The sequence below is a fragment of the Zeus faber genome (genome assembly GCF_960531495.2).
Source record: "Zeus faber genome assembly, chromosome: 17".
NCBI classification, from domain to species: domain Eukaryota; kingdom Metazoa; phylum Chordata; class Actinopteri; order Zeiformes; family Zeidae; genus Zeus; species Zeus faber.
In genome coordinates this window covers 8,399,787-8,426,149 of record NC_137204.1, presented here as the reverse complement: position 1 = coordinate 8,426,149, position 26,363 = coordinate 8,399,787, and the positions used below count along the sequence as shown (strand labels likewise).

The 26,363-nt window shown below is 42.8% G+C and overlaps 1 protein-coding gene across 1 annotated transcript; it reads left to right on the top strand.

Annotated features, from left to right (window-relative positions):
• The first annotated feature begins 804 nt into the window (after positions 1 to 804).
• jmy (junction mediating and regulatory protein, p53 cofactor) lies at positions 805 to 26,278 on the top strand. Its single transcript, XM_080018368.1, has 10 exons — positions 805 to 1,793; positions 6,552 to 6,725; positions 14,524 to 14,674; positions 15,729 to 15,898; positions 16,006 to 16,171; positions 17,378 to 17,568; positions 18,993 to 19,070; positions 19,176 to 19,271; positions 21,805 to 22,315; positions 23,352 to 26,278. The coding sequence occupies exons 1-10, from the start codon at positions 1,068 to 1,070 to the stop codon at positions 23,681 to 23,683; spliced, it is 2,595 nt and encodes an 864-aa protein (XP_079874494.1). The 5' UTR covers positions 805 to 1,067; the 3' UTR covers positions 23,684 to 26,278.
• Positions 26,279 to 26,363: the final 85 nt, after the last annotated feature.

The following is a 26,363-nucleotide window of genomic DNA, read 5'->3' as shown; positions in this document are numbered from 1 at the left end:
TCGCGGCGTTGTTATTGTGTTCTGTGGTTAGGACAGACGGCGACCGATGCTGCGTTCCATCAGATCTCGGAAATCGGCGATCCCGAGTCGGAAGTCCCCGCTTCCGAACTAAGTGTGTTCCATCGCCTATGTTCGGGAAAATACGGCCGGCCGCGGTGAATGTGTGTATTTGCTAAGCTCGCGAATTCCACAAGCTACAAAACGCACGTTAAGTTAAGATTAAAACAAAGCAAAACTACACGGTCGTTGAGCTCGAGGCGCGGGCGTGTTTTCAACCGCAAATCCACGCAACGAGAACTATGCCTCGCCACGTTGCTGCGACGTCAGACCTGCCACCCGTCATCCGAACTCGGGTCGGAGCGGATCTACCCCGAAGGCCGCGCTTCGACCCTCGGAGGTTGTTCTTTTTATTATTATTATTATTATTATTATTATTATTATTTTTCTTTTCGACCGCCGTCGAACGCGGCTTCAAACGATCCCGCCCCGGGTCTGTCGGCCACGCCCCCTCGGCCGCTTGTAAACAGAAGCTCGCACGTGACGCATGTGGGCGCCCGCGCGTCGCGTCGTCCGCGCCGCACAAAGGGCCGGGGGCGCGCGCAGGGTGAGCGGAGCGGAGCGGAGCGGGTGGGCGGGGTCCGCCGACACGAGCCGCCGCGGGACGGGGTCCGACTCCATTCGGTGTCGTACGCGCCGTCGCTCGGGGAGGAGGAGGAGGAGGAGGACGAGGAGGAGGAGGAGGAGGAGGACGAGGGGGGGGGCGGATGGATTCCACCTCTCGCGACTTTCACGCCGAATCCGGGGTCTCGCGTGGGAACGCGTGGGAGGTCAGCTCGCGTTTTCCGAACGGTTCACGCGCGAGCCGGCGACGTGCGAAGGAAGCCGGACGGACGCGCTTTGTCTCCCCGCGTTAGCCGCCTAGCCTGCTGGAGCTAGCCGCCCGCGACAGCCTCTAAACGGGAGCCGTTTACAGCCAGCGTCGGCTTTGTTGTTGTTGTTCTTCTTCTTGTTGTTGTTTCCCGGCTAAGCTAACGTGAGACCGACGTGCTTTCTACTGGCCGGATGACATGTCATTCACCATGGAGGATGCTCTGGAGTCCGGGTGGGTGTCGGTTCGGCCGAACGTTTTCGACGAGAAAGAGAGGCATAAATTCGTGTTCATCGTGGCGTGGAACGACGTCGAGGGGAAGTTCGCCATTACCTGCCACGACAGGACGATACAGAGAGAGACAACTTTCAGGGATTCGCTGCTCGACTACTACTCCGCGTCGCCTCTCAGCGGTTCGCCCGTGGCGGCGGAGAAACGGGCGAGCGTGGGTCTAACTCTCGGGTCGCGGGACGTGGCGGCGCCGAAGGCCGTGGACGTGGAGGTCGCGGAGCCGTCGGAGCTCCGGGACGCGGGTGGCAGCGAACCCGGGACCGGCCGCGAGGAGTACAGCTGGGCCGGGCTGTTCTCCTTCCAGGACGTGCGGGCGGCCCACCTCCAGCTGTGCGCCGTCAACTCGGACCTGGAGCCGTGCTTGCCCCCGCTGCCCGAGGAGCCGGCCGGCGTGTGGACGGTGCTGTTCGGCGCCGCGGGGCCGCACCGCCTGTCGCAGCGCGACACGGACGCCCTGTGCCACCGGGTGCAGGTGTACCTGGGCCACGCTCTCGACACTTGCGGCTGGAAGATCCTCTCGCAGGTGATGTTCACCGAGAGCGAGGACACCGAGGAGTACTACGAGAACCTGGGCGAGCTGAGGCAGAAGGGCTTCGAGGACGCGCTGGAGAGGGCCAAGAGGCGGCTCCAAGAGGTGAACGCAACACACTTTTCAGGTCTGATCCGAGAGTTGGATTGAATAGTTTTCAGATCTACTCCCAACAGGTGGACGAACAGCCTTCAGATCCCCCCCGACAAGTCAAAACAGAGCTGTCAGATTTACTCCAATAGGTAACCGCATGGTTTACAGATCTACACCAAGATGGGGAAACTGTTTTCCGAGCTACTCAACACAAGTAAATAAAACAACATAGTTGTCAGATCAACAGTAATCTAAACGGTGGAATATGGTTTTCAGATCTTCTCCAAGAGGTGAAAAACATGCCAACCCCACTCAACAACATGGTTTTCAGATCTGTTTTAAAAGGGCGAAACAAACGGGTTTCATAGACCTACTTCAATAAGTGAAAGACATAGTTTACGGATTAAAAAAAGAAAAGCCATTGTTCTCCAGAAGTCCTCCCAATAGCCGACAACATTTTCAGATCTACTCCAACAGGTGGAATACGTAGTTTTGAGGTCTACCCCTACAGGTGAAAACATAGTTGTCTGATCTACTCCCAACAAGTGGATAAATCGTTTTCAGATCGACTCCAAGAGGTGAAGAACAAAGTTTTCAAATATTGTCGAACAGATGAAAGGAAATTGTCAGATCTGTCATGAATGGGGGGGGAAACGAAACATTTCATCCTCATCTTCCTCTTTTTTTTCCTTCATAGTCTTTTGTGTTGGGTGGCTCAGCAGATGTAGTGTTTGGGCTCATCCCTGTCTCAGGTTCTAAAAAGCACATGTTGGGGGGCGGGGGGGTGTAGGTAGGCGATAGGTCCGAAGTGCATGTTGTGTTGGGCAGTCTGCCTCGTGGTCTCTTCTTTCTCCACCTTTCTCTTTGTTTCCCGAAAGCCTGAGAGCGGCCATCTGTTGCTGCACTTTCAGAGGCCTGTAATTTGATCTGGCTAGCTGTGACATTCCAGCTGGCTGAGTAGCTGAAGGGAGTCAGTTGAAGTGCAGAACAATTGGAGGTGGGGTTAAATCAGAGAAACAAAACTGTATGGAGGATGGTCCATTTTGCCAGTTTTATTCTTAAAGTTCTAACGATATACAATGTGCTTAACACCAGACGGAAACCAGAAATTTTATTACGATTGTACCCGCCGGTGGTGTTTCTGTCTGACATCAATGAGAAAGTGACAGTTTGTTGTATTACGTTGATTGACATCAAGGTTACAGATGTGACACCTGTGATTCAAGAGGTTTATTCGTCACATACATATACCGCACATACTGTCATACATATATGCAGTGAAATGTAATGGTGTCAAGCCCTAATAATCCTCTTTTACAGAATTTAGTTTCTACGATCAAAGCAAGTCAAAACAGTTTGTGGACAAGAAAGGGGGGTCATTATGATTTAGGAGTAAGTGACAATCTGCGACACAGTATCCCATGAGTCTTGATAAGGCATGATGAAACGACCCTTCATAAGGATGAAGTCAATAACTATGGCAGCTTGTTCTGAAAGTCTTATTTGACAACAGTCCGGGGAAATCTGCTCCCGTAAATGCCTAGTGTCAGGGTTTGGTTACAATACATACATCAGGACTTCCCCTTGGCCATAAACCTTTCTGTACTGGTCTCAAAATCCTCTCAAGAAACTATGATTTGTTTTTCACACCAATGTTTATTATATGTATATGTGATTCATGCGGGAGTATTTTATGCCTGTCCAAGGGTTACAAATACCTGAACGACCATTCAAATAGCACTGACCCAGAGATAAATCAGTGGATGGATTTTTTTTTTTTTTCTTCCTGAACTGATTTATAACCTCTAGCTGTTACAGACTTTCATTTGGTGAAATAAGAGTATAGATTGGAATTACCTGTGGAACCCAGCAACTTTTATCCTAACGATACAGATCCTGAATCTTAAAATTTTGGGTATCAGCCAATACAGATCCATCACTTTCACTGACCAGTATGGATTTAGAAGTTAAGTCTTGGGGTCAATAGAATATGAAAATCTGAATCTTGTTTTTTCCACCAGGTACATTTACATATGCTAGGAAGTTGTTCTGATGTTGTTTGGCGCTTTTCAGTCATAACACATAAAGATGATAATAATAATAAATAAAATAGAATAAAAAGTGACAATACAATTTAAAAAGAACAATTGTAAAATATATACTGTACGAATTGCCCAAAAATACAAACAGACATTTCACAAACAGAAATAGACATATAAAAAATATACAAAATGCGATACAATACACTGGATAAATTATTGTTCTAGGTATATAGGATATAAATTATAAATATACATTTTTACTAGCTTATTAGAAATTGGCATATACATTTTTCACCATTAATGGCATCCAAATTGTGTCTGTGTCAAAAATTAAGTTCATTTTCTTTTAATATGTGCCATACATATGACTCTATGTGTCTGTGTTTTTGTATTGGCGATATCCTCTGATACCTATGATGCCCTATTAAGGTATTGGAACGTCCGTAAATGGAATGATATCCAGCCAGTTTGGACCAGTACGGAAGCTGGGAGGTACTATGAGTCTCTGACAATTAAAACATTGCTCATGCGTTGACTTACAGCGGCGCATAAATCCAGTTATGACATTGTTGATGTTCCACCAGCTTCTGGTTTTTAGGAATTGTGTTTGGGTGTGTGTTGGTGTGGTGCCCACGGAGCAGCTGGAGCTTGCAGCCAAGAGTTGTTGTTTAATTTAATCACAATTGTTTTTTGTGAGACCATGAAAGAAACCATTAGTGGGTACGGCATTTGGTTTGCACTCTATGCATTGGTCTCCAAGTACGGTCTCGTTTTCATTTAGGTTCTGTGGTATTTTTACTATTTATTTACTATTTTACTATTTATTATCATATTTGTCGCTTGATTTCAAGTTTCTATAAACGATCGAGGAATATTGGAACTTTAGTTGAGCGACAAAATCAGTTAGCCTGTTACTTTAAGCAAATCGGTTATATGTGGCATTTCGTTTTTTCACAAACTCAATATGGCAACTTTTTTTGACATTTCAGGTTGAATCCCATTGCATATGTGACTACTCTACAAATTTGCAATCTGATTATATCTGTTGTTTTATGACTGAGTACGAGTGTTGCATCGTTGGGCTCTTTCTGATACCAAGTAGCAATTTGATAGTTATAGTGAGAACAGTGATTTAGAAAGCCCTGGGTGCTTGTTATTTTCAGCAATTAATTTAATCTCTTTGTTGGAGCAAAAGCAGATTTGTCAACACAAAACTCACCGTATTCCAAAAATAGAATGTGATCTTTGAGCGGCAAAAACATCACCTTGGCTTAGTGTCGGTACGAATACACAAGCAGTACAGTGTCAGCCCTGATACCAGTATCAGTGCACATCCCCAATGTTTTGTATTTGGTCTCAATTAAGAGCCAATACCTTTTATTAATAACAGTAATGGGAGGAAATGGAAGCCATTGTTAGTGTCTGTATAGTTGTCATATTGCAGTTTGCTGCCATTGGAAAGTAATTGAATTATTACCTTATTACGGTAAAGTGCCTCTGAAAGATTTGTTTTTTCCCCAAATATTCTGTCGGGCATTGCAATTGATAGTTTTGCTGACGTGTGGGAAGTTTTGTGTACACAGCATGGATACCCTGAGTCAGCTTGATGAGACTTTTCTGCTATTTATTAAGCTCGTGGTTGTTATGATGTTCTTTTTAAGGAGCTATGTTTTCAAAAACCCTGATTAAAGATTAGTTTATTTTCTATTCCATGTTTTTTTACTTTATCTACCTATACTTCCCTGCCTCGGCATGTCATTTTTGTGTGAGGCGTTGCAAAATGAATTAAGGGAAAACGCCTTGATACAGATTCCAACTTGAGTCAGAAGGAGTAGATACATGTTTATCAGTAATTACCCCAAATATTATTAGTTTATTTATCTCATAAATAGTATAGCGTCAAATTTCCAGGCACGGCACTTGTGAGACTCGGCTGAAGGCTTCGCGGCAGCAGCTGCAGAGGGACGGAGTCCGCCGTGCAAGGTTGGCCAGTGGTTACCACGGCGACACAGGGCGAAGGTAAACAGTAAGATCAGTGTTAGAGCTGAATCAACCAGTGTGTGCCCCCCCCTCCCCCATTCCAAAAAGCCAAGTGCTACGGAAAAAGTAGCCGGGGGTTAATAAAAGAGTCTATTCATATTTATTAGTTCTCTTTGCACAGCATCGCAAATTCAAGGAGTCTTTTCTTCGCAGCCTCGCACTAAGATCGGGTGATAATGTATTATGATGTGATCGTATGGAGAGATGAAGGAGAAGACAATTACTTTGCTAAATGGCGCTTTGACAGAGTTCTGAGAAACAATGCACTGGTCTTTGCCGGACATATGTTTTGCATCAGCAGCAGTGGGATATGTTTTTATTCCCATTGTACCGGATGAAATGAATACGTTTAACGTCATATATGACGACACCAAGTACGCACTCTGTTGCGCTTTATTCTGGCTTTGGGTAATTAGCTTTGCAGTTTTTCACTCGGCTTTGAAAGAGTTCTTTGTTTAACCCTCTTTGCAATTATGAATTAGTCAGGAGTAGGGTCACTATGCACACACACACACACACACACACCAAAATATGGCCTTGGACATTATTCAGCAAGGTTGTCTAAAAAACACTTAATGTAGAAGGCTAGTCTAACAAAAGTAATTTAGTTTTAGTTAACTTTGCACCATGTTTCAAATATTAGACTTTTAATATTAATCAATATCACTGTTTCTGTGTGTCTCCTCAGCTTCTGGACAAGCACCGCGGCCTGGAAAGCATGGTGGAGCTGCTGCAGGTCTACACTGAGGAGGACGAGGCCTACGGGGACCTCCTGGAGGCCACCACTCAGCTCTACCACTACCTGCTGCAGCCTTTCAGGGACATGAGGGAGCTGGCCATGCTGCGCCGGCAGCAGATCAAGGTAAAACACACACACACACACACACACACACAGCCATCTGCTTTAGGGCTTGAATTAAGTAGATTCCAGACCTCTGGAAGGCTAACTGGTTGGTCCTGGAAGACACTAGATCTTGAATGGCTGTCCTTCATAAGGTGGTTCTTATGTGGTCTGACTGTGTTAAAGAGCTTGAATGCCAGTTGACCTCACTACACCAACCATGGATGTACTAGATGTAAGGGCCTCTAACCCAAGAGGGTCAAGAGCATAGTAGCCGGTCTGTACTGCACTGCATGCCAATTGGGCTAAAGCTGGACAGACAGAGAAGAGGATCAGCAAGAGAGGCTTTCCCCAACCCCAACCCCACCCCCACCACACACCCCCACCCAGAGCAGCTTAACAAGCGGCATAAGTATAATTACACAAGCTACTAAACCACCCTGCACGCTCAGCACACTTGGCTCTGGTTTTCTTGTACCGCTACCTTTTTGGCCTTTTCTGCCTAATTAGAGGCTTGTTGAAGATGGAGGTTCTTCGCGGGGGGGGGGGAGATCCTCGACCGTCCCGCGTGGCCTTCAAGGTCGGCCGGAGTGGGCGACCCACAGCAGCTGAGATGTTTACGCACAATTCAACTCAGTTCTTTGGTCTTCCATATCAAGCTGTTCTACCAAACACTGTGCGCCCATTGTTCTGATGTTTCTCCTGAACTATGGCGACCCAGCGCTGCAATCCACCTATACAAATGACTATTGTGCGTCCAAACTTCTTTCAGCGGTTTAATAGTTTTATAGTTGATACAAATGTTTTGATAAGGTATCGCTCTTTTCTTATCAGAAGCACATTGTGTTTCACTTTCTCACTCTGTGTATTTATTTTTATGCAAGTTATGTCATAAATGTCAAGGATCATCATATAAGCTGAAGATTTTGTAAATTGATTGCCTTCAAGAAATTGATAGTTGGTAGCTTGATAGCGGGAATAGCTTATCTAAATTATATGTGGTGAGTATCTGGGCTTTAGTGATAAACTGCATAGAAAATAACACTTCTCATCGGTAGATCTATGCTGTCAGAGAGACTGCAGATTCCTTTTTTAGACAACCAATAATTTTCTTACTGACATTGATCTCCATGTGATTATCTCCAAACAATCTGCTAAAGCTTTCAGTAAGACTAATTTTCAGGGATCTGGACCAAGAGCTGAGAGGTGGGTGGGGAATGGGGAAAAGTGAATTGCATCACCTAATAGATAGTGCTGCAGGATTAAACAACCTGCTGCCTGGATTTAAAGTCGTCTGTGATCCAGGCAGAAATCCTCTAAATGTAATGTTGTTACAGTTAATTGTATTGTAACTCAAGTGCATATATGCAGTTGAGAGTTGGTTCTCTGTTGAATGATATTGAGGACATCATTTAAGCTTTAATTTTAACAAAGGAGAAGGGGATATTATTGCACTAGATAAATGGTGCCTAGCTTTTTCTTTTTTATCCAGCGCTTCCTTCACATTGTTAGTCGCATCAGGGTTCTAAGACTTTTTTTTTTAGCAACATCATTTTCCCCTAAATATTGAACTTATCCATGAACAAAGTGCCAGTAGAGAGACAAAGGTAATTCCCAAGTTTGATGATTATGTGAAAAATGCCATTGGTTTTCCCGATAATTAGCCAATGATGACTTCATCTATTGCAAATATTCAAGCTGACACTATTGCTTCTTGACGATGGCCTTGATGTTACTGTTTGAGGCCTTTTTTCATTGTACTCTTACTGTGGGTTTTTTTTTTTTTTTTTTTTGGTCATAAACCACTTTTGTTGCATAGAAACTATAAGTATCCAAATGGGGTCATTATCTTTATAGGCCTGTAAATTGATCTTCACAACTCAAGGTGGAGGTACACTTAAAAAGAAATAGAAGTTTTGGACCAAAAAGACATTTTCAGGGCAAGATAAGAACAAATTGACTCAGTGTTCTTGGCACATGCCCCATGGGCGTACTATGTCGTTTGTCTTTTTCTTGCTCTGCGACCTCCCATGTCGCGATTGGTCCGAATGCCGTTGCATCATGGCAGGGGGCGGACATCAAACTCTCTTTGCGGGTCACTCAACCTCCTCCTTTTTCCAGATCAACAAGCGTGTGTTTCCCGGAGCTGCAACATCCGGAGCATATTTTATAGATACTGTAATTCCTCAAATATAAATCGGTACTCCAATAAAAAACGGGAAGCGCGCGCTTTTCTTGTTTCCTTTCTCCACCAGTGCTGCACCGAGCGCACCTTGCCTCCCGTGCCGGTCCCTGTGTCGGTTTTCCTGTGTTTTTATTTTATATCTATTTGTTTTCATTAGTTTTTACTTGTATGAAAGTAACAATTTAAACCCAAGGGACGTTCCGCCGTGGATCAGGACGTTGGATTGTGTAATGGAAAGAGAGCTGTGCGTCCCGTGTCTCAGAACAAAAAAAAATAATGCATGTTTATTTTGAGGAGCATGGCACCCAGACGGAAGTTTGATTTTAAAATTCAAAGAGAGCTCTGGTTTGGTTTTAGATATAAACGCCTGCTTCCAATAAAAGCTTGGTAGCCTCTGCAGTGGAGATAAATAAAAGCCCTGGTCACTATTTGAGGAAATACGGGTACTGTCAATAAATGAAATTGTTTGAGTTTGATTTCTATATTTTATTTTTGCTTTTTTCATCTTTATGTAAAGCAAAGTCACTGCCACCTCCTCTCACTGTCGCCTTTGTGCTTCTCTCACTGCCGAGTTCTTATTATGTTCTTACTGAGTTTTCTGACGGTGTTCTGGGACGTTTTTTCTGGTGGTCATTACGTCCTTTGGTCTCATATCTTTTTAAGTTTACCTCATGCTTCAGACTCGGAGTTGTAAATCCACTCATGATTATTCATGTGAGAATTTCGATTTTTTTTTAGGGACTCTTCAAATCCGTTACTTTAGATTACAGCACGAACTGTATCAAAGACAAACCTTAATTAATTATTCTGCGGAATTAACTAAAACTAGTACAAGCCTGTTCAAAATGTAAGATTTTCCAAGACATTTCAATGGCGCAGTTTAACAAAATTTCAATAATTCAGTCCTTTGTTCCACAATGAAAGGCGACGCTGCCAGTTAAAGTCATACACCGGGAAAAGACACTCTTTGTGGCTAAGACGCAGAGCCATGAAGCTCCGCCCACCGCTGGCTCGCTGTTCACTGTTCACTGTTTATTTATTTAAAGTCTGTTGTTGTTGTTTGTTTAAGTTGCTGTCTCCCCTACTGTTTTGTTCCCAATCACACTAGAACCAGGCCACGGCCCTTTTTGACGCGTTTGTGACATCGAACATGACACAACAGGGGAAAAAAGGGCATTTCTCCACAATCAATCGGCTATTTTTTGCGCTCATTTTGGTGTGAAAACTGTATGAATCTGGTTTTCTGCTCAACCACCTGTTCCCTTCAGGCGATCGAATGTCCTGAACACAAAGCTGTATGCAAATAGTATCAGGATGTAGACGGTGGCGGCTGATTTCTTTCCAAAATTCTGACTAAGTGGACAAAGCAGTATTTAGGTGAGCGGAGAGTATGCACTTCAAATAAAGGAATGGAGGTGACCCAGGAACAAGATTGCGAAAATGCTGTATTTGCATACGGTTTGCATTTGTTTTGTATATACTGTGAGTTTGGGGAGGGTAAAATGTGCTTCACAATCTGCCAGGTATCGGTTGCTTGTTAAAGTGACACCCTATTATCACCGCATCTCCAGGTGCTATAAAGGGTTCCATCTGGGGCCATTTGTTGTGTGTCAAACTCACAGCATTGTATTCCGTAGGAATAGGTTGTTATTGTGAAGTCGTTTCTTTATCCTCTATAAAAGGATGGATATATGATGGTGGCACGTGAAAAGTTGTATTTATTACATTAGTCGTTTAGCAGACGCTTTTGTCCAAAGCAACCTAAACCTAAGTGCGCTTATACTTTGATCTAACATTTGAAACCTCTTGGGTATAGTATTTCAAAATCAGAAGTTTAGTCCGTCAATACTTTTTCATATACAATGGATTTGTTGTGGTGAGGGATTGGTGTGTTTCTCTCTAGACAGTTGGTATAAAAAAGCCTAAATAAACAATAAGACAAAATATAATAACAATTTTATATATGTAATAATACAAATACACAAATTGCCACATAATACAGAACAGAAATATGGAAAAAATGTATATACAGAATATACAAAATTTGATTCTATGCACAGGATAAATTATTGGTACAATTATTATTATTGGTATAGCTATATAGGATATACATTACTATGTATGTTTCAAGCTGAGAATAATACAACATGATTGTATATATTGCGGAGACTTATACCAATGTTAGACATGCAAATGATCCCATTAACACAAATAATACATCATACACAAAAAGTGAATCAGTGATCTTCTGCAACAAAGGGGCGCAATGTATCGGATGCACGATCCTGTTGCAAGTCTCAGAATTTAATGATTGGTGTCCTGTTTCCGGGTCATAGGGCGTCATGAATAAGAAATGTGGTTTCTGTCACACGTGTGGCCCTGACTAACTGCTGTTCCTACTGAGGCTGCCTGCCTGCATATCAGCTGCTGTCATGCTGAAACATCACACAATTACCTTTTTTGTTTTTTGGTGGGAAATATCCACTTTTAACTGCTGAATGCAGGGTTCTTACCAGGTCCCTGAAGTGCTTTAATTTTATCCTCTGAAATGTAAGCACTGGAATACCTTAAACTGCCCCTTTTGCGCTGAAGTGCTTGAAAAAAAAAAATATATTTTAAACCTTTGATATTCCCCCTGGGGGGGCTAATAGAAATAATTGACAATTACACTATAAGATATCATATCATATAGTCTCATTGTCTATTATTTAATTTTGCAAGCTCACATTGAAAATGGATTATTTTTGTTTTGACGTAAAGTACTTAGAAGTCCTTAAATTTAATGTTGTATTGCTAGAATGAGCTCTGTGTATGGGAATTGTCTTTACCCAGCCCAAATGAGACCCTTAATACCCATAACATGACACAGTGAGACCCCATGGCTTTTCCATTTCTAATAAAATAAATTCATGGATTACAAATATCAGTAAAATAGTTCAGACATTGATTATTATTATTATTATAAGGCATGTTTGACCTTTGAACGGGAGTTGACATGCTTGCATTATTTAGCTGATTTGTATGTGAATTGCAGTTAAACTGATATTTTTGATAGGTTTGAAAGTTTTTACTTATACTGTATAGCGTCGAGACCTACATTCACTGAGCACTTTATTAGGAACCCCTGTACACCTACTTATTCATGCAGATACAGGTCAGCAGCTTCAGTTTATGTTCACATCAACCATCAGGTGATTGTTGGTGCCAGACTCGCTGGTTTGAGTATTTCTGTAACTGCTGATCTCCTGGGATTTTCACGCACAGCAGTCTCTAGAGTTTGAATGGTTATGAAAAACGAAAAACATCCAGTGAGCAGGGGTTCTGTGGACAGAAACACCTTGTTGATGAGAGAGGTCAATGGAGAATGGCCTGACTGGTCCGAACTGACAAAAAGGCTACGGTAACTCAGATAACCACTCTGTACAATCGTGGTGCGCAGAAAAACATCTCAGAATGCACAACATGTCGAGCCTTGAGGCAGATCAGCAGAAGACCACGTCGGCTTCCACTCCTGTCAGTCAAGAACAGAAAGCTGAGGCTGCAATGCGCACAGGATCACCAGAAATGGACAGTTGAGGACTGGAAAACTAAGCCTGGTCGAATTTGGTCTAAACTGTTGCAGCATGAATGTGCAGCTGATAAATCTGCAGTAATTGTGTGACGCAATCATGTCGACATGGACCAGAATCTCAAAGGAATGTTTCCAACATCTCGTGGAATCCTGCCAAGAAGAATTTAGGCTGTTTTGAGAGCAAAGGGAGGGGCTGCCCAGTATTAGTATAGTGTTCCTAATAAAGTGCTCAGTGAGTGTATAATAGAGTACTGCATAATTGCATAATTTCAAGGGATTCTCTACATTTATGCACAAAGCATTTCGTCATAAGAATATATGGTCATCCATAGTCACTCACAAAGGCCTCAAAGGGTTATTTTAGAATTGTGAAATGGAGGCCGCTATAGCGTCGTCGATCTATTCATCTCATCTCCCGGCCACGGGAACTGATGTCACTCAGCTTTACGTCAGGTCTGACACGCCTGTGTTTTGTCATCAACAGCTGTTGACCTGGAAGGTGTAACAGGGTGACTTCTTTTGTCCTAATGATAGTGTTAGCGAGACCATTTGGCCCTAAAATAAGCCCTGGTACTGTTTTTCACGATGGACACTATTATGCAATATAAATACGTTTAGAAATGGTGTATTCTTGTATTTGTTCTGTTGCTGAGGAAAACAGACTTTTAGGGTGGTAGGAGCATGTTCCCACCAACTTTCAGGATTCATCAAGTGTCAATCAATGCTACAATGACCGAACTATCTCATGCAGGTCTTTACTGGGATTATACTGTATGTTAGAGATAAGATTTTGTAATTATATTATCAAGCAAGAAGCATTAAGGATGACATTATAATATAAGGAATATATCCTATTGTAATATAACATGAGCCTGATAGATAATATGTAATATATCACACAATCACAATCTGCTCCAACACGGTGATGACTCCCGTGAGCTCTGTGCATATTTTGAAAATTACCTATTTTGGGAACGCTAATCTCCAAATATATAACGCCACAAATACTACAGTAAAGAGTTCAGATCGCTCTCGCTCTCTTCCCATTGCTCCCTGTTATCCGATATACAGATGAGTGAGTCTGTGACAAAGACCAATAGCGCTCAATTGTCTCCCGGAGCGGCGGTGTATTATTCAAGAGGTGCCGATTTATTTATAGATGAAGCTTCTTGGACCTACGCCAATAAACGCCAAAGGGTGCGACGCCATTAAGTGACAAGTGAAAGAAGGGGTGAAGGAGATAAGACTGTTCTGTCTTTCCGTCATAGCTTTTCTCAATTTAGCTTTTACTCAGTATTCTAATGTGGGACATCGAGGTCATCGTTATAATTATTATACACATGTCAAGGTTGAATATCTCCCTTTTGGAAGGGAAACCTATTTTTTTTTTGTTAATTAAAGGCATTTCTTTTTCCTCAGTTGAATTTCTCTATTTCTCTTCTCCATCCTGACATGACCCTCTCCTCCCTCGTTCTCGCCTTCTGCCTTCAATCCCTCCCTCCCCACATCCCCCACCCCCTTTCACACTCACGTGCAGACTTCCACACACACCACACTTAAAAACCCAAAAGATTTACGTTTGCCCCCCCCCCCTTTTTTTTATTTTTTTATCTTTTGCTTTTTACGAGGAACCCACGGACATGTGTTTTAGGTTTGACTTAGAACGCGGGGACGTACTGTGTATATAGGCACGGGTGGACTGATCCTGCCTCAAAGTACATTTTGTTCCAGCTGCTCTGTCTGTCTGGTGGGGGGTTCACACACAGACAACACCCAGAACAGGACTCCACGTGGCACCGCTTTCCCCCCGTCACGGGCCAGCCGCCTACAATAACATCACTAAAATTTAAATAATAATGCGCACGTATTATCCTTTATTGTACATCATGTCATTTACTTTGCTGTGTGTTAATGTGGCTGTAAGCTGGCACAGGCGTTGGTTACGGCGGTTAACTCGCCACAAATAACGTGCAGACTTTAATTTTACGTTAAAATCTTATTATAGACCTTGTAGGCTTTCATTGGCCCCCCCCCTTAAAAAGCTATGTTTTCAACGCCCTCAGATTTGCTTGGAGACGGAGCGGCTGGGACTCCGGCGCGTGGAGAGCCTGCGGAGGGAGGACGAGGAGTGGCAGAGGAAGGCCCACGCCGCCGTGCTCTCCATCCAGGAGCTCACCGTCAAGTTCTTCGACACCACCACTCGCGCGCAGAAGGGTAAATCGCGGCACCGATTCAATTTGTTTGTTTATCAAGCGCCGAGAAGACACATTTTGTATGGCGACGTGGTCATTCCAAAACCCCCTATTCCCCTTCCTCGGAGCCTAATCTCCCAATCTACAACGGGCCAAACTGCTCTCCGTCCATTCGCAGCGGCGTTTAAATCCTCAAACGATCTCATCTATGAACTGTTTACGCTTTGGCCGACTAATGCTGGTTCACTGTGAATTGGACTATGTACCTTTTAAACTCAGGCGTGTGTGTGTGTTTACATAACATCAGCAAACTCTTATGCATATCTAAACTACATTCAGTCCAAATGTAAACAGTACAGTGTTTCTGCCACAGCACACTTTCCAATGTAATATTCTCATGGCGCACTACTTTCCTATGAAACACTAAAAATGTCAGATAGTTATAACTGTGCTTATTATTATGGTTTACTAATAGTAAGTGATAGACTAGTTTATGAGTTGAATGAGTGATGAGTTCATAGCAAGTAAATCTTTTAAATGACTCTGGAATCGGGATTCACTCCGCCAAAGCAGTGAATCTTCACAAACTGAATGAATTACTAAGGGCTAAATGAAAGTCCAGGGTGGAAAAGGTCCAGGTATTTGGTGTAATTCATATTGAATGTGACTGATTTACCCTTTGGATTCTACAAAAATAAGTAATTTTGGCAGAATGAAATGATTCTTGTGAGAATTCCACAACTACCTATCTTTAAATGTCCTACCTTGCTCACCGGGAGTTACACCGACTGGATCGAACAAATGAAGAATATGAAAACCAGATTCTTTTTTTACTGAGTCGCACGTCAAGAACTGAATCTCAAAGAACAGTCGAACCATTCATCATTATGAATAGACTTTCAGAGTGAAATGTTTTCTGCGGAGCGGGTTTTCTATTGGGAACTGATGAATTATTGCAGCCTCTCAATTTTGATGTTGCAATACGAGAGCAAATTTTTGTTTTTAATTATTTTTAAGTGTAATTTTAGAAACCTTTCACAGCACACGAGTATAATAAACATTGCTCTGTGTTCCAGCGTTGTACGAGCGGATGCGCACCGATCAGAGGAAGTTTGGAAAGTCGGCCTGGATGGCAGCGGCGCGTCGCATGGAGCGGCTGCAATTTGCCGTCTCCAAGGAGACCCTACAGCTGATGAGGGCCAAGGAAATCTGCCTGGAACAGAGGAAGCACGGCTTGAAAGAAGAGGTAATAAGTTGTTTTCGCCGTCTGTTTTCTTTTTGTTTTTTTTTTTTGTTTTTTTAGGCCACGTGGCCTCATTCTTGCCTCCGGTGGAATGTGGTTGTGCCTCCCAGATGCAGAGCTTGCAGGACGGAAAGGACGCCATACTGCGTCTGGACCAGCTAGAAGCGCTGTACTACGAGCTGCAGCTGCAGCTCTACGACATCCAGGCGGAGGTGCTGCGCTGCGAGGAGCTGCTGCTCACTGCTCAGCTGCTGAGCCTGCGGAGGCAGATGACAGGTGGGAAGGGGGCCACCATGGTTCCGTTTTCATATTCAGTGGGAATTTAAGGGGCACAAGACTAAAACACAGACATGAAATATGAACAAACTGACTGTCGTATAGGACCATAATCATCATATCATACAAGAATTCAATAAATAAACGATGGCTTGAAAACAATTTAATGATTTAGGTATTGTGTTTGGGAAAAGGGAGCCATCAACACACATTAAAGGTTGCAATGACAGCATCTGCCAGTATAGGGCAATGTTGGGCAGCAGTTTAGAAACATTTTAAAACAAGTTCAAGAGATTATTTGTCACATATGTATGTGTCCTGATAATCTCTTATGTATATGTGTCTTATGTATACATATATGCAGTGAAGTGTCATGACACCCGGTGATTACGCACAATAAGTTCTATAAGCTCTAACCGGCACAAGAGGAACCTTCAGTGACATAAGTGCACGGTCCCTCAGACTGAGTCGGCCCGGTGGAGTCGCACGCTCTGGGTGCGGACCAGCCCACGTACAGTACACCCAGTGGTAATAAAAAATAACCAATAAAAAAAAAAAAAATTTAAATAGTATTTTTATTGTAGATGTATTTATTTAATTTTCCGACATTAATTGAATGGATAAAAGTACGCCCCGTAATCCCAGTGTGCTCTCCCGATGCCTGCCCTTGCTTCTGAATTAACTTTTGAATGAGGCCTTGTAGATCTTATATGAGTGAAGATCCAGCAGCCGGATTGCTTCTTTCTCCCCCCAAATTTGTTCAGAAACCGATTTAAGTGGACTGATTAGGTGAAAGAACTGAAAGTTACAGAGTAAATACAACACGAAACAGGGAAGTCACGCTGAAACCCCATTGGCTGACGCCACTTCAGAGTTCCAGTGCAGTGCAATAACAACCCCTTGAAGGTATCTAGTTCTTGGGGGACCTCCCCAGTTCCTGGTTCCCCTCGGAGTCCCCAGAACCGTTCGGTGCAAAAACGCCCTATGTCTCAATGTTTCAAATTTTTCCTTATGATTGACACTACTGTAGGTCCATCGGCTTTGTCAGAAATCATTCAAGTGGACGGGGGAGCGCCAACGCAGCGCGTTGGACAGTGCATTCGTTAATAACAGAGTCACGGATCCATTGCGAAAGTTCAAACTACACTGACAAGGTCCTCAAATGTATTCCGATTTTTCTCAGTCTATTGTGTTTTGTGACCGCAGAGCAACAGGACGATGTGGTCTACTACGACACTTACGAGAGCCCTGACGCCATGCACAGTATGGAGGACCCCGCCACGCCCCCAAACCCCCTAAGAGACGAGGAGGTGAGCATCCTGCACCAGAGGACCCGGCAGCTGGAGGCACGACGGGGACGCATCACCGCCAAGAGAGTCTACCTCAAAAACAAGAAGGTGCGTGGTGACCGTCTTGGAGAAGTCAAGATAGAAATTGCAGTGTCACAGCAGCTCACATCAAAAATAGGTTATAATAATATAAAGTAATCTAGAATAAAACAAAATTGTGAATATGCCATAAACCATAGAATGGAAAAATATTGGCAATGGCAATACTTTAAATACTACAGTAACCCTAATATTTAAGATGGAAAATGTTGAAATATACTGTACAGTAAACTAAAATTGAACTTTATTCTTTACTTGGGCCAGCCGCCCAGGTATATTAACAGCCGCCAAAGTATATTGGTGACTCATTTCTTATTTAAATTTTTTTTATCCGTCCGAGAGAATGCCGCCATCCACAACCGATTCACTAGTTGACCTGTTCTCTGGTATTACGTTAGAAGACACTGACATGGCACTCCAAGTAGGAAGTGAGGCTGCGTTCACGGGGACTCGGAAAACTGTAATTCGTGTTGGAAGTGATGCTGCGTTCACGAAAATCTGTAAACATCAGCATTGACCAAATGCTTATTTCAAACATCGGTATCGGCCCAAAATTTCACAGTCGGTGCATCCCTAACAATAACCTAATGATACAACGAATAGAAGCTTTAAAAAAGTATATAAATCAATACAATTAATGTCCCTGTCAAGTGAATTCAGTGATTTGTGTCTAAACACAGCCTGAAGTTGGGGATAAAACGCTGTTTTGGGAATAAACTCCTGGAGTAAAAGGCGTCTTCAGGGAGACCGCAAAGTCAAGCCAAGTCTTCCGATCCCGTGGACAAATGCAAAGGGAGGGGGAGACAGGGGCGCAAATTGCATATTGCGCATTATGCATGGAGAGGGATTGCGGTGTGATCTCCACTCTGCTGTGTGTTCCCGTCCCAGCGGCAGAAACGTGAGCTCATGCCACGAACGACCGGAACGAAAAAAAGCACCCTCCCGTTGGTTTGACTGCGCGGGTTTGGTTACATAAGCGTTAGCTGCATGCTAGCAGGCCGTGGAGCCCCAACCTGGCCTGCAGAGGAGCCAGCAGGGGGCACAGGAGAGCAGGGAGTCCCAGAGTATTTTTTTCTTACAATATACAATATAGCTAACGATAAACCAGAAAGAGAAACCTAAAACTAAACTATGAATAATAAAAAAGGCAAATATACAAGAAACCCAATGATAATTGGGTAACCTAAGAATTGTATAAATAAACATAAAAAATAAGAAATAGCAAATGTGTTAATATACAATAAAAATAATAATAACCATTAAATATAAACCTAAAAGATAAAAAAAAAATAAAGGAAACCTAAAAATAGGCATTATTTCTTGTTTCAATAATCAAAGTTAACTATATAATCAAAATATAAAATCATTCATCATTTTAGCATTCGTCAGATGCTTGTTTTTGACAGTTTTTGTGGTTGTTGTTTTTTTTTAAGGAAATTTGTGTTGCTAATCACCACCAGAAGATCCAGGCGAGCCAGGGTGACAGTGATTCCTTCCTTCCCCTGCGACAGGTAAACCACAGGTCTAAGTCTTTTACTCCTCCATCCAAATATACACAAGCAAACACCACGGTAACACATCTGCCCCCCCCCCCCCCCCTTCCCATCCCCGTGTAGAATGCCGAAGACGATGAAGACGAGGAGGTGAAGAGAAACGCCAGAGTGAGTCAGGAGAGGCAGAGGACTCTGGACCGACTGCGAAGCCTCAAACAGGTACAAAGACACTGGTCTACATGGGCTTCTGTACATATCGAAATGGAGCAGACCCCCCGATATACAGAGTTCAGAGTTTTGTTATCGGCCAATGTGGAGTCTGGATTTTGTCATACAAATGATATACACTACTCACAAAAAGTTAGGGATATTCGGCTCTCGGGTGAAATTTCAGGATGAACCTAAAATACACTATAACCTTTACAGGTGAACTTAATTTTACCTTCTCTAAACTTTTGAATGCACATGTCCAACTGTTCATTGTTTCAGTACTTTTTGCACAACTTGCTGTTCTCTCACAAGGAGCTGAAAGGAAAAATTCACAACAGGTGTTTGATCCATGAATCGACCAATACATTTCCTGGTTCAATTAGAATTGGTATTTAAACAGTTCTCTTCATCATGCTGTTCACATTTTGACATCATGAGACCAAGACGACACCTAACAACTGATCAACAGTACCTCACCATTGCGAGGCTTCAAACAGGATGTTTTCAGGGAAGTGGCCACTGAGCTTAGAGTGTCACAGAGTGTCATCAGCAGGTTGCAACAGAGATACAGAGAGACTGGAAGAGTCACAGAAAGGTATAGAAGTGGACGTCCTTTGGCCACATCCCACACTGATGAGCGCTTCATTGTGAACAGTGCCCTGCGGAACCGGATGATGAATGCCACTCAACTCCAGGCACATTTAAGGGAGATGAGAGGCACCCAAGTGTCACGTCAGACCATTCAAAACCATTTACCTCAGTGTGGTCTGCGTGCTAGACGACCTGCAAGGATACCTGACCACACCACCAGGCACAGGCATCATCATCTTGCATGGGCCAGGGAGCATTGACGCTGGACGAGGGACCAGTGGCCTCAGTGCTGTTCTCTGATGAAAGTCGATTCACGTTGAGCAGAAATGATGGCCGCCAACGATGTTGGAGACGTCAAGGAGAGCGCTATGCATCAGCCACTGTTGTCACCAGACGAGCCTTTGGTGGTGGTGGTGTTACAGTGTGGGCAGGTGTGTCTAGTCAATACAGAACTGCCCTACACTTTGTGAATGGTACAGTGACAAGCCCATACTACCTGAATAACATCATTAATCCAGTCATTGTGCCCCTGCATGAACAACACAGGCCTCATTTCATCTTCATGGACGACAATGCTCTAGCTCATCGAGGTCGCATCATTAGGGAACGGCTGCTGGAGACTGGGGCACCTCAAATGGAGTGGCCTGCACTTTCTCCAGACCAGAATCCCATAGAAAACCTATGGGATCAGCTGAGTCGCCGTGTAGAGACTCGTAACTCTGTACCCCAGAACCTCAGTGACCTGAGGGCCGCCCTTCGAGAAGAGTGGGGGGCCAGGCCTCAGCAGACAATAAGTCGACTTGTGAACAGCATGAGACGTCGTTGTCAAGCTGTAATTGATGCTCAAAGGCACATGACAAGTTATTGAGACATTGACATTTTTTGTTGTGGTAAACCCACCACTGTTGTTGGCTTTTGTTTCAATAAATTGTTTGAGATGAGGAAATTATCATTGCATGCTTCTACTTAAATGCCCTACTTTCATGATATAATATCACTGTAGCGTGAAGTTTTTACATTTTCCATAAATTTCACCCGAAAGCCAAATATCCATAACTTTTTGTGAGTAGTGTAAATAGCGTCCACATGTAACAGCGTCGTTTTATATTTCGGCCTCAAAACTATCTGAAAACAAAACAATTTAAAGATACGTATAATACATCCTAATATATCCGATTTATAATACATAATATATACAGTATATCTGATATATTTTACATAGAGATGCACATTTAAAGGAATTTCCTTAATAGATTAAATTTTTATCAGCAATTAATCAATAGTCGATTGATTGTGAACATCCCCAATTTTACAGCTACGCCAAAAAAAGCTGCTCATTCGGATCAATTGGGGCTTTGTTTCCTGGACTTTTTTTGGGGACCATGAACAGAAAATCTTTTAACAAAAACAATTATAACAAATATTATTATTATTATTATTATTATTATTATTATTATTGTTATTGTGGGAACCCTATTATTTTTGTTCCGATTTTTATTATTATTGATCTTATTATCCTCCGCTAAAAGGGTCTGGAGCTCAGAAACCGTAAGGCCCACAGACACGGCTCATGGATTCCTTGGGTCGTCTAACCTGGACCCTGTGCATTGCTTCCTGCAGCTATATTTGTCGGTGTTGTTACTATTATTATTCATATTATTATGCACACAGAGCATCATACATTCTCTTTCTCGCTCGCTCTGTCTCGAACATGCTCTCTCAGTCATGTGCAAAAAAACGTAATGTTTATGAGATGTGTGGAATTAACATTTTAACATGTGTTTTTGTCGGCCAGAATGTCCAGAAAGCTTTTAATTTGTCTGACTTTATTCTGACTTATCGTCCAAAAGCCCCTAATCGCCGGGCTAACTGGACCTCTGCTTCTGGGGTGATGGTGTTGACATATTGCCCTTGTGTTCCTCCACCCACCTCCATGTGTGCTCCCCTGCAGCGCTACCCGGGCCAGGTGGCGCTCAAGTCCAGCCGGCTGCGTCTGGCCCACCCGCACTCCCGGAGGAGGCCAGGAGCGAAGGAGGAGCCCCCCAGCGGCGTTCAGACCGACGTAGCCGCTCCCGCGCCTCCCCCCCGGTGCGCGTCCTTACCCCCGCTGGGTCCCCCCGCCCTCCAGGAGCTGGACTCCACCCCTCCCCTCTCGTCTCTCCCCCACTGCGCTTCCTCTCCCGTCATTTCCGCCGCGCCTCCTCCTCCCCCTCCGCCACCCCCTCCTCCTCCTCCTCCTCCGCCACCCCCTCCTCCCCCGCCTCCCTCGGAGGAGCAGAGGGGTGAGGAAGGGGACGCGGGTAGCCCGGGCAGTCCGGCGCGCCTCCCCCCAGGCCAGCAGGAGTCTCCCCCGCTGCCCCTGGCTCCCTTCTCCCCTCGCTTCTTTGACAGCAGCCAGCTGCTGACCGCCCGGAAGAAGCTGAGGAAGACGGCGTCTCTGGACAGCACACAGTGGAGGAGAGGTGAGGAAGAGCGCCCCCTCGTGGTACGATAGCTAGAAAGATTCAAGATTCAAGGTTTTTATTTTTATTTGTCACATACATATATGCAGTGAAATGTAATGAAATGTAAAGCTAGAACGATAGATGGATACTTCGTTCCCGGGGGGAAATAGCAGCGCTCATGTCAAAGAAAATAGGCATTCATAATAAAGTAATAACAATTAAAAAAAAAAAAAAAAATGGTAATATGCAATACACCCAGGAATTGTAAAAACTGAAAGAGTCTTGGAATTCTGGAAATAAACACTTAGATTCAAGATTCAAGAGGTTATTTGTCACATACATATACATACAGTCATACATATGAGGGAAATGTCATGACAGCTGGTGATAAAACACAGTAAGCTCTAAAAATACTATTATAGTGTAGTAATACTATTGCATATAGTATTATTTGATTTACTTTGATTTAGATTTAATGTCTAGAAAAATTATTGTAATGTTGACTTAACTTGCATTTCAATTAGACTTGGCAAGTTGAACCTAAAAAGGAACAATATACATTTTCTAAAATACAATAACCCAACGATCAACAATAAGCAATAAATATAAAGCTAATTTTTAGCTTTTTATTTATTACTTATTGTTGATTTTGTTGAACAAGAAAAAAGAAGGATAAACCTAACAAACCGGGAAAATAAGCCAATAATTAATGTTGAATAATAGAAAAGGGCCAACATACAATAAACCTAATGATAAACAATAAAGAACAGAATAAACAAACCTAAAGACTTACAATAAAAAATAAAATAAACCTATAAGTTCATTATTAACATACTATATGAGAAAATGTCATCACAAGTACTGCGTGTGTAGTGGATTATATAAATAAGGCTTTTGTGCCTGAGGTGGGAAAATGTTTTCTTGGGAGTTTAACATGTATATTAAAGGACCAAATGTCAAAGACGCTGATTATTTGTTCTGAAAAGTGGAAAAGCCAGATGGCAGCCGTCTCATGGAATGACTCGTACGTAACACTCCGCCGGTGCGTCCACAGCAAGCTCCCCCATGGACGAGGTCCTGGCCTCGCTGAAGCGCGGCAGCTTCCACCTGAGGAAGGCGGAGCTGCGGGTGCTGGCCCCCGACCCCGACGACGACGCCAACAACATCCTGGCCCAGATCCGCCAGGGGGTCCGGCTCCGGAAGGTGCGCAGCCGGCCCGAGCAGCCGCGTCGCCACGGCAACAGGGGCTTCCCTCCCTCCTCCGCCGACGCCCTGACCCGCAGCATCCACGAGGCCCTGAGGAGGATCAAGGAGGCGTCGCCCGAGTCCGAGTCCGAGGACGAGTCTGAGGACGAGGGCCTGCCCTGCACCGACTGGGAGAACTGAGCTCAGATTTCTCTAGCGCCCTCTGGTGGAATTTATTTGAATTAACTTGAGATCTAACTTGGTGCAATTCGAACACATATTCTTGATTTTACGCACACACACGTGTGTGTGTGTGTGTGTGTGTGTGTGTGTGTGTGTTTATTCTCACCAGGATACCTCCCCTTCCCCTTAACATTCTTTCATATTGTGTTTTAAGTGTTACATTTTTAAACCTATTTTACCATAGTTTGCTGTGTTTGTTCAAATTTTGATGGGATTAGTTAGGTTTTTGTTTTTTTTGGGCGTTTTTTTGTTTTTTGTTGTTTTGCACACTGAATACGAGAACCTGAAACCTTGGGAAGTAGAGTAACCTTGGAACTATCACCAAACTAAATACCATCTGTATTTTGCTAACATTTGCTAATCTGAGCATGTCCCAAATGTAGTACATATTTGGGAACTAAAACTCTTTACATCCGACTTTAATGGTTTTGGCTGAGAAGCTATTTTGACAGATTATGTTTACATTCATTATAATGTAAATAGTATAATCATTTTAGGTGGAAAATAGATAAGTTGGCCCATCATTTTCCTTTATCTATATCCCAAAAGTGGGAAATTCCCGGGGAGAGAGTTTTCCCTGAACAACTTTGATGCCATAGACAATGGCTAAGAAGAATGGCATTAACACAGCAGGTGGTCCTGATAATATCATCCATCCATCTTCATGCCGCTTATCCGGGGGCAGCATCTTAAAAGGGCGTTCCGCGCGTCCTTTCCCAGAGAAACTTCCTCCGATGCTTCCTGGGAATTCCAAGGCGTTCCCGTGCCAGCTGGGAGATCAAATCTTTCCAGTGACTCGGGTCTCTTCCCATTTGGGCGTGCCTGCTACACCTCCAAAGGGAGGAGCCCGGGGGGCATCCTTAACAGGGGCCCGAACACCCTCAACCGGCTCCTCCTCTTTACGACACAGAAAGTGACTAGTTTACGTCCTTTTTACGACAGGAACGCTACTTAGCCTTGGGAAGGATAAACGGAGTATACATACGTTGTACAAGAGTTCACGTGAAAGGCACAGCAATATACATATAACATTTTTAAGACAGAAGTAATTTAAATGAGTCGTGGCTGAAAATATGAACACCCTTAGGTTTAAAAAAGGAACAATTAACACAATTGTCTAAAAGATGTTGAAATTGACAAAGTATTTGGTCTACACTATTCTTTATTTCACAGTTAATACTACAGGGATTTAGATTCAGAACTTAAGATATTTGAGATCATATAGTACACACAAATTCGGCATCCTAGATTTAACATCTGTCAATGAATTCAAAGATCTAGTATTTTTTTTTCCAGCTTTTTTTGATCCACTGCAAACCAAAGAAATACATATTTGGATACCAAAATAAATAAACTTGGGAAGAAATTATGCATTATAAATATAAACGGAAGGGCGCTGATATCTTCAATGCATACATTATGAATGGAAAAAATAAGCCATTTAGCACCATGCAGAGAGCTGTGCAAATCATTTGATTTGATTTTAAAATATTGTTTATATCTGCTCATTCTGGCAGTCAATTTTTGGGATTGTCTCATGGGGTCCCAAATCAGTAATAGGAAACCTGTCTCGCTAATTGAAATACTTTTGAACCCTTCTAGAAGAACTTGTGAAACAAGATGCGTATTATGTTAAAAAATGATGGAATATTGAGTTTGAATACAAGATCTACATGATCGTAGTGCATCAATTGATGTATTGAAACAATGTCAGAGCTCAAATCATAATCCAAGGCCTCTTCCCAGGATAAGGAATCAGTTTAGCGCCCTCTGCTTGTCGAACCATCTAAAAATACTTTGTTGGGGGACTGTGTATTTATTTTCAAATGTTTTCAAGTATTGAGTGTTTATTTCCCCCCCAGTATCGTGTGCTTGTTGTGTCAGACCAGTGGCAGTTTTTTTTCTTTAACTGAAGGACCAAGAAGCTGCAACAAGGAAACCACGTGCACGAGTATAATCAATAAGTTTAGTTCATATGTACTGTTTAAAAAACAAGTTTTACAATTGCTGTCCAACATCAGTGTTTCCCCTCTTTATTTTGGGACATTTCTGGACCTGAATTGTAAAAACAATATGTACCGAACTCTGTAAATGAACTGACCTGACGTTTTTCTTATATGTAAAGATTTTTAAACATGCCTTCCCCCCCCCCCCTCAAGTCACCAAATTTTTGAAGACTTTTGACTGGACCGTTTAGTTTGCGAGATTATAGTAATTCCCATCAGTGTGTGCATTATTGTATTGGAGCTTGGTAAGCAATTTTTTTTTTTTTAACTACTAGATGTTGATAAATTCCAAATAGCTTTGAGTGTGGGGATTCTGTCTCTCAAAGGTTTTTTATAATATAGTGATCTTTTACATCAACGCCCAAATGCATGACCGGTCTCTCCAGACAAAGTCCATCCATTTAAGTGCAATAATTTGTCAGACATAAAAATGTTCTATGGGTGATGCTGTAATGAAGCTTAATTTTTTTATTTTTAAATGATGGAAAAAAAAAAAAAAAAAAAAAAATTCTGCATGCATAAGATTATTGAAGTATTTATTGGAAAATTCGTATTTAAAGAAAGATTTTTTTTAAGTAATATAGAAAATCTGAAGATACTTTGTTGCATTTTTCATTCTTTTCCTACCATCG